Source organism: Peromyscus maniculatus, chromosome 5 (assembly GCF_049852395.1).
Source record: "Peromyscus maniculatus bairdii isolate BWxNUB_F1_BW_parent chromosome 5, HU_Pman_BW_mat_3.1, whole genome shotgun sequence".
In the NCBI taxonomy this organism is placed as follows: Eukaryota; Metazoa; Chordata; class Mammalia; order Rodentia; family Cricetidae; genus Peromyscus; species Peromyscus maniculatus.
The window spans coordinates 130,444,450-130,459,015 of record NC_134856.1 but is presented as its reverse complement, the minus strand read 5'-3'; the positions used below and the strand labels follow the sequence as shown (position 1 = coordinate 130,459,015).

Genomic DNA, 14,566 nt, shown 5'->3' with positions numbered 1-14,566 from the left:
ATGTGCTCGCTCTCTCTCTCTCTCTCTCTCTCTCTCTCTCTGTGTGTGTGTGTGTGTGTGTGTGTGTGTGTGTGTGTGTGTGTGTATTCACCCATGCAGGCACGTGTGGGACCCAGAAATTACCAAGGTGTCTTCTTCAGTTGACTCTCCACATTACTTTTGAGACAGGGTTTCTTACTGAATCTAGCGCTGTAGATTGGTTGGCCCATGAGTCCCCAAGATCTGCCTGTCTCTACCTCTCCCAGTGCCAACAAGCCTGACTTGACTTGAGTGCTGGGCATCTGAACTCAGGTCCATGTGCTTACATAGAAATCATTTCCTGCCTAAACTGTCATCTGTCTTCAAGTATGTCTCCTTTTTCTTCACTGCTCCCCATCCTGTCCCTCTGGGGGTCTGCTTTTATGTGTATTATGTGCCAACCTGCACCTCGTTAGTGTCACAGATTCTGAAGTAAAGGGCACAGAGCCGTGTGTCCGTTTGTGTCTCAGCTCCATGCCCAACAGCTCCTGTTACCCTGTCTTCTCTTCTGTCAAGTTCCCATCTCTAGTCAGGTCTTTGTATCTATAATTTCTGCTCATCACCAGAAGTATTTTTTTTTTTCAACTCCTGAACAGCTGCTGTGAGTTTTACCCCTGCCCCTTGCCTCCGACTTGCAGCACGTTCTCATTTCTGTAGACTGGTTTTTCTTTTGGGTGAGTTGTGTCTTCTTGCCTCCTAGCATTTCTCGTAGTTTTTATTTGATCATCACACACTGTACCATTACCGCATCCCTTCAGGCTCAGCCTGAAGGTCCTTAATGTTTCTTTGCTAAGATCTGTGGTGCTGACTAGGTACTTACCTTGGTTTTAAGCAAAGGCTTGAGGGGATGTAGACATATGGGCTCTTTATCACTCTTTCTTTTCCAGAGCTCTGCTTCATAGCCACCTCAGCTTCCTTGCCCACAGCTCCACCCTCAACTCAGTGAGGCCCCAGGCTCTGCTGGGTCCCAGGACTCAGGCTGGGAAGTGCCCTGGGTAGCAAGCTGAGCTGTGGGAGACACTGGGGGTGTCGCTGGTGCCTCCAGCTCTGGGTAGTGCTGGATAACTCTACTCTGTTCTCAGGGCATCAAGCCGGCCAGCTTTGAGAAGGTGCATGATCCTGAGATCAAGGAGATCATCGGAGAGTGCATCTGTAAGAACAAAGAAGAAAGGTAAGCTCCAGCGCTGTGGGCTGTGGTGTGGTCCAGCTGATGTTGGTCCAGCTGGCATCCCAGGCTACATTCTCCATGCAGACTTCCCAGGTCAGGCAGACTGGCTCAAGCTATGCAACACCAGGCTAGTGAGCTGCTGTGAGCAGTGTAGCACACACATCCCCTCCTGTCACCTGATAGGCTCCCAACCCAGCCTGAAGTGCTGGGCACCCAGACCTTTAATCTGTCCTTTGCTATCTAGTCGTCCCCATTTCCATGACCTTAAGGAACATCTCCATGCCCAGGCTCCTCATGTGCCTCAGCCCTGTCAGCTCTTCTGAACAGCAGCCTGTACATAGGAGTACTTGTTCCAGCCATCTCTCAGGCCACAGAGTTCACCTCTGGACCCCCCAGTTGTTCTACAAAGCCAATTCCTCTTCAAAACAGGACTAGCCTTCCCAGCTGGACAGCCAGAAAACTAGGGGTGTCTTTGAGCCCTCCTAGCCCTGAAACTGGAGTATACTCACCCATCCACGTGACATTCTCAGGAGTAGACAGGGATAGGTAGCTGGTGTTCATTGCCATCAACATGATGCCCAGAGGATGCTGCATGGTTAATGGATTTGTACTAGAGAACAGACCAGACATAGTGGTTAGGGCTGTGTGTTTGGGAGGCATGACTTCTTGGAACTGGGAGTGATCATATAGCAACAGCTCGCTGCCGGATGACCTGGGTGGAGCCCCCCGTCCGTGGCTGGGTTCTGGCTCCAAGCCCCTAGGCCTAGCAAGTCCTTACTTACCTCTGACTGTCTGCTTCTATTCTTCCACACCCCTGCCTCCTGAGAAAGGCTCCCTACTAACCTCGCTGCTGCAGTGAGGCCCAGGGACCCTGGGTTCCTTGTGTATTTGGGATTCTAATTCCTCTCATTCACCCTGAGCCAGGAGTCTCTGATGAGGATTGAACACTCACCTGAACCTCAGCAGGGTCTGTTTCTATCTGCCTAGCAGGTGGCCTGGTACAGGGTGTGATTTCTTTTTATAATGGGGTGGGGGTGGTCTTGAAACATTGCAACAAGAAACGAGAGCATATCAGATCATAAATTCTCAGCATCTCCTGGGGATTAAGGAATGCTCACGTGCACACCCGTGTCCTACCCCTGGGGCAGAGCCTGCCCACCAGGAATGAAGTGGGAGAACTTTGTAGAAGAGCCTCAGTGTGCTGGGTGGTGACCTCATAGTAGATGGGTATGGAGGCCCCTTGTCCCTGAGCCCTGCCTGGGAGCCACTCACCCTCCAGGTATGAGATCAAGGACCTGCTGAGTCATGCCTTCTTCGCGGAAGACACGGGCGTCCGGGTGGAACTTGCAGAGGAGGACCATGGCAGGAAGTCTACTATAGCCCTGCGGCTTTGGGTGGAAGACCCCAAGAAGCTGAAGGGCAAGCCCAAAGACAATGGAGCCATAGAATTTACCTTTGACTTGGAGAAGGAGACCCCCGACGAGGTGGCCCAGGAAATGGTAATGTGCATGTAAAGGGGCTCAGACTACCCATGGGTGAGTTTGGGTTAAAAAAAAAAATCATAAATCAATTGCTTTTCCAGAAGGGCATGTGCCCCTAGGGAAATGACCAGCATGCATGCGAGGGTTGGGGGAAGTGCTGAGGAAGGGTTTGGGGTCCCTGCTGTGTGGTCAGGGGTGTTCAGTGACAGCAGAACTAAGGATCTGCACTGCGTGGGACCTGGGAGATGAGATGAGCACCTGGGATATAGTTCAGGGAAGGAGGCTGATAGAAGGGGGAGAGCCTGAAGGCCCCTGCTTGCCTTAACCAAACTCTGGCCACTTTGCCGCAGGGCTGTGGCTTTGAACATGGGATCTGTCCCTCCTGCTTTGGAGACACTCTTGTGGTGTTTTGGGTTCTGGTACTTTAACCCCTTGAGGGGCGATGGAAGAGCTCAGGTCCCACTGCCTGTCTGTGGGTGAGGAGGGGAGACCCCTCTCTGCTTGGGATGTCAGACTGAGCCACAGGAGGGGACACTGAATCTGGTGGGGTACCAGGGTAGGAGGAGCAGAGCAGCCCTTACAGGACAAGGAGTGGCCCAGGCCCAGGCTCTGCAGCGCCACCGTGGTATCCTAACGCCTACAAGAGGTGAATGGCCAGGGCATAGGAATTTCTAGAGCCTGGGTGCCAGACTAGACTATTCTACTCAGTTCTCTATGCCAACACCATCCAAAATGGTGACTCTTGAACCACATGGAACATTTCGTTATAAACTTGTTCTACTGACATGCTCCTCTGGGTCTGAGGGAAGTCGGGGGGGGGGGGGGGGGTGTGCAGAGAGAGAAAGAATGAATCTGTCCGTGTGCACCCTGCTGTGCCGCTGGTTACGAAGGATGAGTCAACTTAGATGAGAGTAGAAGGATGCAGCCATGCAGATCTCCATGGGAACCGTGTAGGCAGCAGAACCACAGGGGACAAGAGTCCGGCAAGGCCTCTGTGTTAACGGGAAGGAGGTGGCAGGTAGGACTCAGGATGCCACTGGCATCCAGAGGGAAGACCGCAGACATGAACCAGCAGCCTGACCCATGCTTGTCACAGAGGTGTTGTCCTTTAAATTTATTTTAAAATGAGCTTTTTCTCCTTTTCGTTTTCTGGTGTTACTGGGGACTGAACGTCGAGCCACTCTGCCCCTAAAGCGTACTTCAGCCCTCCCTCTTTTACTGTTACCTCCCCCCTACAACCCTCCCTCCCTCAGGAACTGGACCCAGGGCATTAGAATCCAGTGTCAGGCAAGTGTTCTACTACAGCGCTCGGCCTGTCTTTTGACATTTTATTTTGAAATCCTTCTCACTCAATTGCCTAGGCTGGCCTTGAACTCACTCTGTATCCCAAACAGGCCTTTTGCCTCAGATTCCCCAGCAGCTGGGATTTTAGGCTTGCACCACTATGCCCAGTTCCAGATGAGCTTTCCACTGAACAGAGCACATCTGTTAAAATATAAGTCCCAAGTGCACAGAATGGTGGGTTCCTTGGTTCTCCTGTCAAAAGTGGACAGGTCCCTATGGGGCTGGGTGGTGATGCCTTGCAGTGTGTGAGTTCTCAGAGTCAGAAGAAAGGGACTCCATGAACCTTCTGTTCATTCCTCCTTAGGACTGTGCCATTTCTACATGTGGCCCAGAGTACATGGTGGGGTTAGCTTTGGCACAGAGGTCCATGAAGGAAGGAAGAAGTAGCCTGGCAGCAGGGCCTCAGCATCCATGACTCCTAGGGAGCTGGTGTGGAAAGGACACACTCAGGGAGAGCTTAGGTTGGTCCTGGTGCCACAGCTGTGGGATGGAGTGCTCCTATGTGGCCTTCTGAAGTACAACTGAGTGCAGGGTCTCACTTTCAGCTTCTGGAGGAAAAGAGACTCCAAGGGCTTCCCCGTGCAGCAGCGTGTGGTGTGGTAAGGATGAGGATGGATGTGACATACTGTTTCCGAGCTGAAGTCTAGGCTGGCTTCTCTGGGGCAGGCTGTACCATCATCCCGAGATGTACAGAGTGGTCACCCATGTGACAAGACTGACCCACTCTCGCAAAGCCTGCCTCCGATCCCAGCCCAGCCAGAAGAGCTTCTTGCTGTGAACACATCTCATGGGACTCTGTAGCTCCATGCTTCTTCGGAGGGCTTCCATGACTCACAGCGGTGGCCAGTAGTAACTATATATGGTCTGCTGTGTATTTTCAATTCAGTCATCAAGAGTGACTGTATACATTCAGCTGGTTGCCAGCACACATTTCCATTCACTGATGTTCACAGCTGCCTCCCCATGATTTTTATTGAGAACAGTGTGAGGTGGCATGCCTGCTGCAGACAGTGTGGCAGCTGGAGTTTGGTGTCACCCACTTCCTGAGAGCATACTGTGGTCACTGTGCTGGTCATTGGTACTGGCCTGGGGAATGATAGATGTGGGAAGCGGGATTGGAGGGAGAGTCTGCTATGTGTATCAGATGAAGGGATCGTGGGGAAACCACACTGCTCTGACCTTGCAAGGGGTAAGAATGGGGATCGTGATTGGTCATTGTGGTTTCAACATGGCAGTCTCTTCAGATAACATAACATTCTTGCCCTCATGAACGAAGGCCAGGGCTGCATTACAAATGTGATTCTGCCTGGCTCTGCACTGGGCCAGGCAGGGCATGGGGGGTCTGGGGGCTAAGCCTTGGGAGCAGGGGCCACAGGACGGCTACCATGTGATAAGGGGGTTCAGTTGGGGCTCAGTGTGAGTGATTACAGCGAGGGTAGTGACTCCAGAATGATGCCCGGGATCCCTGACAGGTAGATTCTGAGTGTCTGCGCTCCACCCAGACATCAGCTTCCCAGTTTGTCTTCAGTTCCCTGAAAGACACAGTGTCCTAAACCCAAGTGTACCCTGTGCACTGTTCCTGGATGCTGCTTAACTGCTTCTGAAGCAGTTGACACCCAAGGCTCTACCCTATCTCTGCTTGTCACACGGTAGAGGACAGGGCTTCCCACAGGGTAGGGCCATTGTGGGTGAGTTACCTCAGCTGGTCTCTGCCATCTGGCTGCACTCCCAGCCTGTGTCCCTGCGTCAGTTCCAGGGAAGGCCCTGGGCCCAGCACCCTCTCCTGAGTCACACACACACACACACACACACACACACACACACACACACACACACACACACACACACCCCTTATCTTCGCCTCCCCTCTTCTGCCTCAGACTGCATTTTCTTTCCATTATAAATAAGGCATGCCATCTATCAAAAGGGCATCCATGTAGAAAGGACATGACTTGTATCAGCTTAAAGAATAATGATAAATGCCAAGTGGTGGTGGCACATACCTTTAATCTTAGTGCTCAGGAGGCTGAGTCCAATGGATCTCTGAGTTTGAGGCCAGCCTGGTTTACAGAGTGGGTTCCAGAAGAGCTGGGGCTACATAGAGAAACCCTGTCTCAAAGAACCAAAATGATAATAATTTAAAAAATAATAAAAACAATGTAATCCCCACTCTGCCAAGCCTGGTTGCCACACGTGACAATTGAAAGCCCTACATTCTCCCAAAGGGCTCTGTTTTGTGAACAGCCACACATGGGCCCATCTCACAGCTCTGCCATGTTCTTGCTGGGCCTCAGGGTGGTTCCTGGGCCCCAGGAAGCTTGTTAGGGTTCCAGCTTTGCCCTTCTTCATCCTGTACATTTGAGACTCCAGGGTCATTACTGTCCAGGCCACCAGCCCTTCCCTGGGCCTAGGCTGCAGAGGGAGTCACCATCTAGGAACACGTGAGTCTGGCAAAGATCCTGGACTCCTGAGGCTTTTCAGGTGTGACGTGCCACAGAATCCAGATGAGACCTCCTGGAGCCACCTGGAGGGGGATGAAGATGGGGTATAGGGTGAGGATGTAGATCAGTATGGCAGAAATGAGGTTAAGCGTGGCAGGTTCTGTCGGGTACTGAGCTACAGGCAGTTAGGCCCATCCTGGGGATGGCTGAAGTATTGCAGAAAATGGAAGTGACTGGCAGCTCTGGCCAGGTGGCCTTGCCCAACAGGGGCATGGAGCCTCAGAGCAAGAATCCCACAGAAGGGCAGACATTGCCCGCCCACTGTCTTCAATGTGAACTGGGGTTACCTGGGACTTTACGGATGGCATGTATCATGCTCTGGCCACCTTTGAGACCTGTTCCATGGATCAGTGACACTATACCTGCCTTGGGCCACTCACTCTAGGTCACAACTGACTTGGGTTATTCTGGCCTGTCCAGCCTCAGCTGCCTCACAAAGGTCCCTGTGGCTAGACGTGGACGTCCCCACAAAGAAGCTGCTGCTGGTTCTAAGGACAGAAAAAGACCCCCTCACCTCGTCTTGTCTCCTCTGGGGGTGTGGACTGGCCTGTTGTCCGGAAGTTCCCCACAAGATGGTGGCTGAACCACAGGCCCTCAGTGTAGGTGGATCCCACAGAGGATTCTGTGTCCTCCGGCTTCTCTTCTTTTGACCCTTTCCTTGGCCACATACCCAGCCTGCTTATGCCTCTGCTGGGATCAGTGAGGCCTTCATCTGGGGCATTTTCATGGGGGATCTCTGTGACAAGCAGAATTGTCTTTCAAAATAAACTGCTTTGAAGTGACCTGGACAAACTCCCTGGGAGGTTGAAGAACGTTAAACAGAGGACGACTCCCAACTCCACCATGTATTATTTGAAAGTGAGCAGCCGCCTAGTGCCCACCACCCCGAGTACATTCCTGTCTGTTATCTTCTGTGAAGCAGGGGGTTTCCTGAATTCAGAATCAAACTGCCATCAGCATGCCACCATCATCCCTTCCCTGGGCTGCTGGGATCCTTGGTGTCCAAGCATTGGGCCACTATCACGGGGCTCTTCCGTCCTCTGCATTCTGTGCCCTGACACTTGGGAAGAGCTCAGATGCCCCTCTAGGCTAGGTGATACATCCTAGGAGTCTCAGAGAAGGAGCCACTTTGTCACTGTGGCCTGCCTGGGGCATATGCTTCTGACCACCCCATTGTATGGGATGCTTGCTCTGAGGGTACACAGTACAGTTCTGTTGAGATGTTGGTAGCTTCACAGCGCTCTGGCCTGTCCAGTGCTCAGGCTGGGGAAAAGGGTGGCTTAGGGTCTCTCATGAGGCACAGGCAGGTGTCAGGCAGGGTTGGTGGCCCATGTAGTAGGGGGCCCGAGTTCCCTGCTGGTGGGCCTCTTCAGATAGCTCCTGATGTGGCTTCATCAGAGAGCAGTAATGCCTGAGGAAAAAAGGGGTGTGGGGGGATAGGGACATGCACAGAGACAGTCATGGGAAGAAAGAAATAGAAAGGGTAGGTGAGACCCTCCACACTGCCCTATCTTAGTTCAGTAGGATCCCTGTCTCTCTTTCCCCGACAGGTGATCTGCAAAATGTGTGCTAGGATTTGTGGGAATGCCCTTTAAAGCATCGCTGTGTTGCTGCTCATTCTGATGTTCAGATGTCCTGGATTTGCCCCAGTACCAGCTCCCATGTCGGTTTGCACGTCCCTGTCCTTCCCTGAGCGTGTCCAGGCAGTTGGCTCGTTCTCCTTGTTCTCCTGTCCAGCCCCGAGCTACTGAGCCAGCGGCAGCTCTGGTTTCCTGTGGCCTCTCAGGATTGTGGTCGTTGTTTCTGAGCCCTCAGGGTAGACACAGTTCACGGGGACATGCCATCTACACATTCATACACAAGTGCCATCCATGTGCCTTTGGGTTCGTGATTGTTCCACTGATAGCACAGGGACCCAGCAGTGCCCTGGGTCTATTCCACATTCCTGCCTTTCTGTGTGGGAGGAGCCTGGCTGGCCCACACAGTCCCCATCCTCTATCTGTGCTGTCCATCACGTATATTCCACTGTGTTTCCCAGTTCCCACACTAGGACCCCCTTGTATCCCTACCCTGCAGTGTTCCAGTCAAGAGCCCACCTAGTCTCTTAAAGTTTATTTTTCTTGTTGGGCATGGGGGTGCACACCTTTAGAATCCTAGATCTCAGGAAGCAGAGGCAGGTGGATCTCTGAGTTCAAGGTCAGCCTGGTTTACATAGCTAGGGATACACAGCGAAACCCTGTGTTTAAAAAAAAATGTATGTTTTTCTTTCTTTTAAAAAAGATTTATTTTTAGTTTATGTGTATAGGGAGGGGTTGGGGTGGGTGGTAGTGGTAATGCACACATGTGTGCAGGGCCCCCAGAGTCCAGAAAGAGGGTGTTGGATCCCCTGGAGCTGGAATTACTGGTGGTTGTGAGCCACCTGGCATGGGTGCTGGGAACAGAACTCTGCTCTTCTCGACTGAGCTGTCTCCAGCACCCCAACTCAATCTCTCCAGAACTGAGGTCTTCATGGAGGAAGGAACCCAACCCTGACTTTTCAGTAGTCCTCATTAGCCCTGGAGTCCAGCTAGAACAGAGCCTTAGTAGGGACCTCTGTCCCAGGAAGTGACTTTGTCACAGATATTCCCAGTGAGCTCACTGTGTTTCCTGGAGATCGTGGAATACTCTGCTGGTGAAGGGAGTTGAGGATTTTGCCAGGCTCAAATGTTCCCCATACTGAGGACCAAATGGGTCTCCTCCTTCCAGGCTGGTCAGGGTTTATGAGGTCAGTGAATATTTGCTGGGCATGAACTGCTATCCCACAGCCGGAGCCTGTAAGCTTCAAAGGCGGGTGTTGGGACTCATCACTCATGAGGGGACTGAGGAGTCTTGAGAACTACGGTAGATGGGAGGGGTAGGCCTAAGCAGTAGGATGTGTATGTATATCACATGTAAGTGGTGCACGCAGGATGGCTGCTCCCCAAGATGCTTGACTGTGTGTCTGCCTTCGCAGATTGATTCTGGATTCTTCCATGAGAGTGATGTGAAGATTGTGGCCAAGTCCATCCGTGACCGGGTAGCACTAATCCAGTGGCGGCGTGAGAGGATCTGGCCTGCGCTCCAGTCTCAGGAGCCAAAGGACTCGGGCAGCCCTGACAAGGCCAAGGGTCTGCCAGCACCCCTGCAGGTCCAGGTGACCTACCATGCACAGAGTGGGCAGCCTGGACTGCCAGAACCCGAGGAGCCTGAGGCTGACCAGCATCTCCTGCCCCCTACGTTGCCAGCGAGCGTTACCTCCTTAGCCTGTGAGTACCTGGAATGGGCTCACCATGGCCAACTGTGTCCTTCCTCCCACTGCCACCAGCCTAACCAGCTTCAGGGCAAAGCAAGACAGGGTTCTTATCTTGTATAACAACATTGTGTGAGCTCCAGGCTGTCCTCAGGTAGCTGGGTCATTGCTTCCAGCTGTGCGTGGCTCCCTGAAGCTTTGGATAGGCTTTGGTCTCCTCTTCCAAGGTCACTTCCTGCTAGCCCTCTTGGTGCCAGAACACATGGTGATCTTTTAAGGGGCATGTCCTGGGGCAGTAGGGCTAACGGATGGCCCCCAAGTGCTAGGACACGTGGGCCTTGGTTCGTTGGCCAGCCCAGGCTTGTTCCCACTGCCTGCCCTGTAGGGTGTGGATGATTGTTTGGGGAAAAGGATTGGGTTTTCCCTACATTCCTCAGTGACTCTGGGGGCTAAGGCTCACTAGAATCTCGTTTCTCAGGTCAGATGTCCATGACTTAGTAGGGTCTTGAGGGGACCAGTTCTACCTCGGCTCCACATTGTGAATCTGTGGTCTGGCAACTGGTTCTTTATTCTTTCTGAGAGGAGCAGTCCTAGCCTCATGGAGGGATACAAAGGCCAAGTGAGGTACTGGTACATAGTCTTTGGAGGGGATGACTGTGCCGAGTGGTGGCTGTCTTGGCTAGGAGTGTTGATCTCGGGGATTGTCCATCTCTGTTACTATCCTCCATAAAAACCTCTGAGACCATTTGTCCCTTTTCAAGGTGTTGATTCTCTTGAGGTGGATTGGATGCAGGCTTCATCAGAGACCATCCTGAGAGAATCCAGTACTTTTTCAGGATAGGCAGTCAGTATCCTGTTTGCCTTCCATGTTTGAAAATTCAGCAATGAGCTGTGAGACAGGACACATAGTTTTGCCCACTCTGAACCAGCCTGGAACAGATCAGCAGAGGCCAGGCCAATATTTGAGACTATTCATGTGGAAAGACTGAAACCCTGTTTATTTAATATTCAGCCCCCTTCATTCATGACTCAAATAGCTTCCAAGAAGACTACTTAAATGCAAATGGGCGGCCCTCACTTTGAAGTACTTTGCTCCAAGCTGAGCTCTGCATTTTGTACTTTGAAGAGACCCAGTTTGGGACCTCTGAACAATGTCCCTCTTGTGGTCAGATGCTGAAGGCCAGGGTGACCCAATATGAGAAAATCCCATGGAGAGTAGGATGAGTTCGTGTTAAGTGTAGGACTTCTCTGCCAACAGAACCCTTTTCTGCGTGACTCGGAACTCCATGGGCTAAGCACAGAAGCCATGGCTGGCCTTCTCAAAGGGCTTTTGCTCACTCACTATGTTTACTTTAAACTAGGTGGATGGTACAGTCATATCTTTCCGAATTTTAAACCCCGCAGGGTTTGCAGGCAAGTCACTTACCTTCCTAGAGGCAACAGATGCTGCAGATCTTTTAACTGCCTTCCAGAGAAGATCTACATGTATCATCCACATATGGACACACACACAGGCAGACACATAGTGTATGTGTACAGATGCACACCCAGTGCGCATAGCCTTATATACAGAGAATCCATGCATATAAAGACACATATACATCACACATCATACTGACACCTGTACACACATGGACCTAGGTGTACAGGTAATCATACACACAGCTGAGAACATGGGTGCACCTCCACACATGGGAATACACATGTGGACATACGTGAATATACTCGTGAGGTGGTGGTGGTGCACACCCTTAATTCCAGCATTCAGGAGGCAGAGGCAGGCAGATCTCAGTTCAAGGCCAGCCAGGGCTACAGAGCAAGTTCTAGGACAGACAGGGCTACACAGAGAAACCCTGCCTCAGACAACAGACAACCAAACCAAACCAAAAAGAAAGATGAGTATACTCATCTGTGCTTGCATATGTGATGTGAGGAACACATACAAGCACGTCTCCATCCCCTTTCTTCAGCATGCACAGCACCCTCACGCTGCTCCAGACTTTTTGTCTTCGTTTTCTCACCTGGCGGCAAGAGTTGAACAGTGGCCGACCATTCTGTGCTTTGTAGCTGCTAAGGATGAAAGATAACCCATTGTCTGAGCAGGCCCTGCACTTAACAGGATCACAGGCACACACACTCCTGTTGTGTTGGGCGATACGCTGGCACATCAGCTTTCGGTCCTCTTCCCCCAGCAGCCCCGACTGGGCTGAGAGGGCGACTTCTACTGCCGCCACACTCCTGCTGAGGACCATGACGACACAGATAATGCTGGGGGGGGGGGGGGGCGGTAACCATCTCCAAATGAAATTCCGATTGTACAAGTAATCTATACAAATCACTTGCGATATTTAAAGTGTTGCACACACGGCTGGAGGTGGTGCCTCTGGAATCCTGTTAGCATGAGGGCCACCTTCCTTTCTTCCCCACCTCCCTCTCCCGCTCCATTCTCTCCTCGCTTTCTTCCTGTCTCTCTAGGTAGAAATGGTCACTCTAATGAGCAGTTGGCTCATTAAAAACTAGAGCTGCTTGTCTAATTGGTTTTGCCCAATTAAACCTCAGCATTATGTCTTCCTAGGTTAAAATCACTCTTTGGAAAAATTGTTAGTGCAGAGCCAGCAAGACTTACCCCTCACTTGGCTTAAATTATCAGTGGACAGAGCACTCACTCTGAAGTGCAGCCCCCTTGTGAAAACAGCTTGGTGGTTTGGTGGCAGATTGTAAAGCCTGTGGCTTTTGGAATCCGGAAGCTCAACCTCAAAGTGCTGTTTCCGGTTTTCATTCCTCATTGGCTGTCTGTGTGGGCAGGCTGCCTTGCCAAGTACCATCAGAGAAGGGCAGCCTCTGCACCTGCACACCAGAGTGGGCAGGGGATGACAGGGTTTGCTTCTGATAGGCTCGCCAGCCTTGCCCACCCCAGCATCAGGCCAGGGGCACAGGAGGCCTGAGACCACATGCTGCTGTGTGGCGGGTGACGGTTTAAACATCGTTCATGAAAACAACCCAGGCTCCGTCTTGCAGAATGAACCCAGGAACAAGCCACCACGCTTGTCTGCGGTGCCAGGGAGGTGGCATTTAGAGGTGTGCACACTAAGTTCTGCCTTTGTCCTCCCCAGCGGACAGCACTTTCGACAGCGGCCAGGGCTCCACTGTGTACTCGGACTCCCAGAGCAGCCAGCAGAGCATGGTGCTCAGCTCCCTCGTGGATACGACTCCGACCCCAGCCTCATGTGTGTGCAGCCCCCCTGTGGCTGAGGGGCCTGGCCTGACCCACAGCCTGCCTGCGCTAGGGGCCTTCCAGCAGCCGGCCACTGTGGTAAGTTCGAGAGCTACCCCTGCTCCGTCCTCTTTGCCTCTTGTCTAGGCTGTGCTACGTATGGTCAGGGTTCGAGTGGCCTGTAGTCGGCTCCCAGCCACATTTCCCTTGGGAGACTCGAGGATGCAGTCCGTGGAGCTCCTTTGCTGGGAGCTGCAGAACTATAGATGTGAAGAGCTCTTGGATAAAGAGTGTGGAGTATCTGGGAACACACCTTAGGTTGGGCACCCATGGCTTGGGGAGCCAGCCAGCCTTATCCTGAGGTTGTCACGGGTACCACACAGGTGTATGATGCCGGCACATTGGGGTCTTTCCCAGGCTATCCCAGAGATGACAGAAATGGTTCATTTGTGATAATGGAGCTTTGGATTTTTATCCGAGACCCCCAGGCAAGTCTCCCTCAGGTAGTGGTAGCTGTCGAAAGTCAGGGGGATGAAAATGGGGCTGAAGCAGGGAGGCATTTTCAGTATTTGTAGAAGGCAAGAAAGGCTCAGTCAGGCTTTGAGGATGCCTGAGAGGCGGTGTGTGAGATCTGGGAAGTGGATGGTGAAGGAGGGGTCAAGCAGGGCATTCATTTTATTTTCTTTGTGTCTGTGGTATATACAGGTACACACACCCTTGCATGTACACATGGAGGCCTGAGACCCGTTTGTATCAGGAGTTTTTCAGACAGGGTCTCTCACTAAGTTTGGAACTCACTGCCTGGCCAGCAAGTCCCCAGGATCTTCCTGTCTCCTTCCTCCCAGCACTGAGAGCACTGGTGTGCTCTGCCACCTGCCTTTTACCTAACTGCTGAGGGTCCAAACTCACGTCCTTGTGTTCCCATGGCAGGCCCCGTGATTTTTGCCTTTCTTCCTAAACATTGAAGAAAAAAAATGCTTGTTTCATAGTCCTAAGAGCTCAGTTTGAGAATTGGCCTGTGACCTGGGTGGTGGAGCTGAGTCTTCAGAGGGTGATGTAGACCCCATGGGTGGGCTCTTGCTTCCCCTGTCATTTGGGAGCCCCCAGCTGGTAAGTTGGTAGCTCCAGTTATCACAGTCTTGGACTGTGGTGGCTTCTTGGCACTGGCTGAACGCTAGTGTTGTGACTTGTACTCTGCATACACAGGCTCGCTCTCTTCTTCCCCGTGCCCACATAGCATTGAGCAGTTGGAAGGGCCCAGCAGGCCTTTTGGAAAAGCAGTTGACACAGTGGACTGTGTCTGCCGCTGCTTCCCTGAGCCCCAGGATTCGCTGTGATGCGCACCTTTGCAATTCTGTTCATTTCACAAAATGAAGTGAGGTTTGATTTTAAATGGCCGGAAGACCTCATGCAAGAGGACTTGCTGCTCCAGAGGCTGCTCGGCTGGGGCTGGGCCAGAATGTCCTGCCTGTCTCTCTCATACCTCAGCCATGCTTAGGGCTACCTCAGGCCGGGGGATGGACTAGCTGCCCTGGTCCTCACCAGGCCCCTGCTGTCCTATGCCTCCTCATT

At 52.2% G+C, this 14,566-nt stretch overlaps 1 protein-coding gene across 20 annotated transcripts in view; it reads left to right on the top strand.

Annotated features, from left to right (window-relative positions):
- Wnk2 (WNK lysine deficient protein kinase 2) overlaps positions 1-14,566 on the top strand; it is a 114,386-nt gene that overhangs the window by 52,338 nt on the left and 47,482 nt on the right. For all 20 annotated transcript variants that reach the window (XM_076573284.1, XM_076573296.1, XM_076573289.1 and 17 more), the window contains exons 6-9: positions 1,101-1,189; positions 2,466-2,685; positions 9,505-9,796; positions 12,894-13,093. In XM_076573284.1, the coding sequence (XP_076429399.1) occupies positions 1,101-1,189; positions 2,466-2,685; positions 9,505-9,796; positions 12,894-13,093 (801 nt within the window). The remainder of the gene's footprint in view (positions 1-1,100; positions 1,190-2,465; positions 2,686-9,504; positions 9,797-12,893; positions 13,094-14,566) is intronic.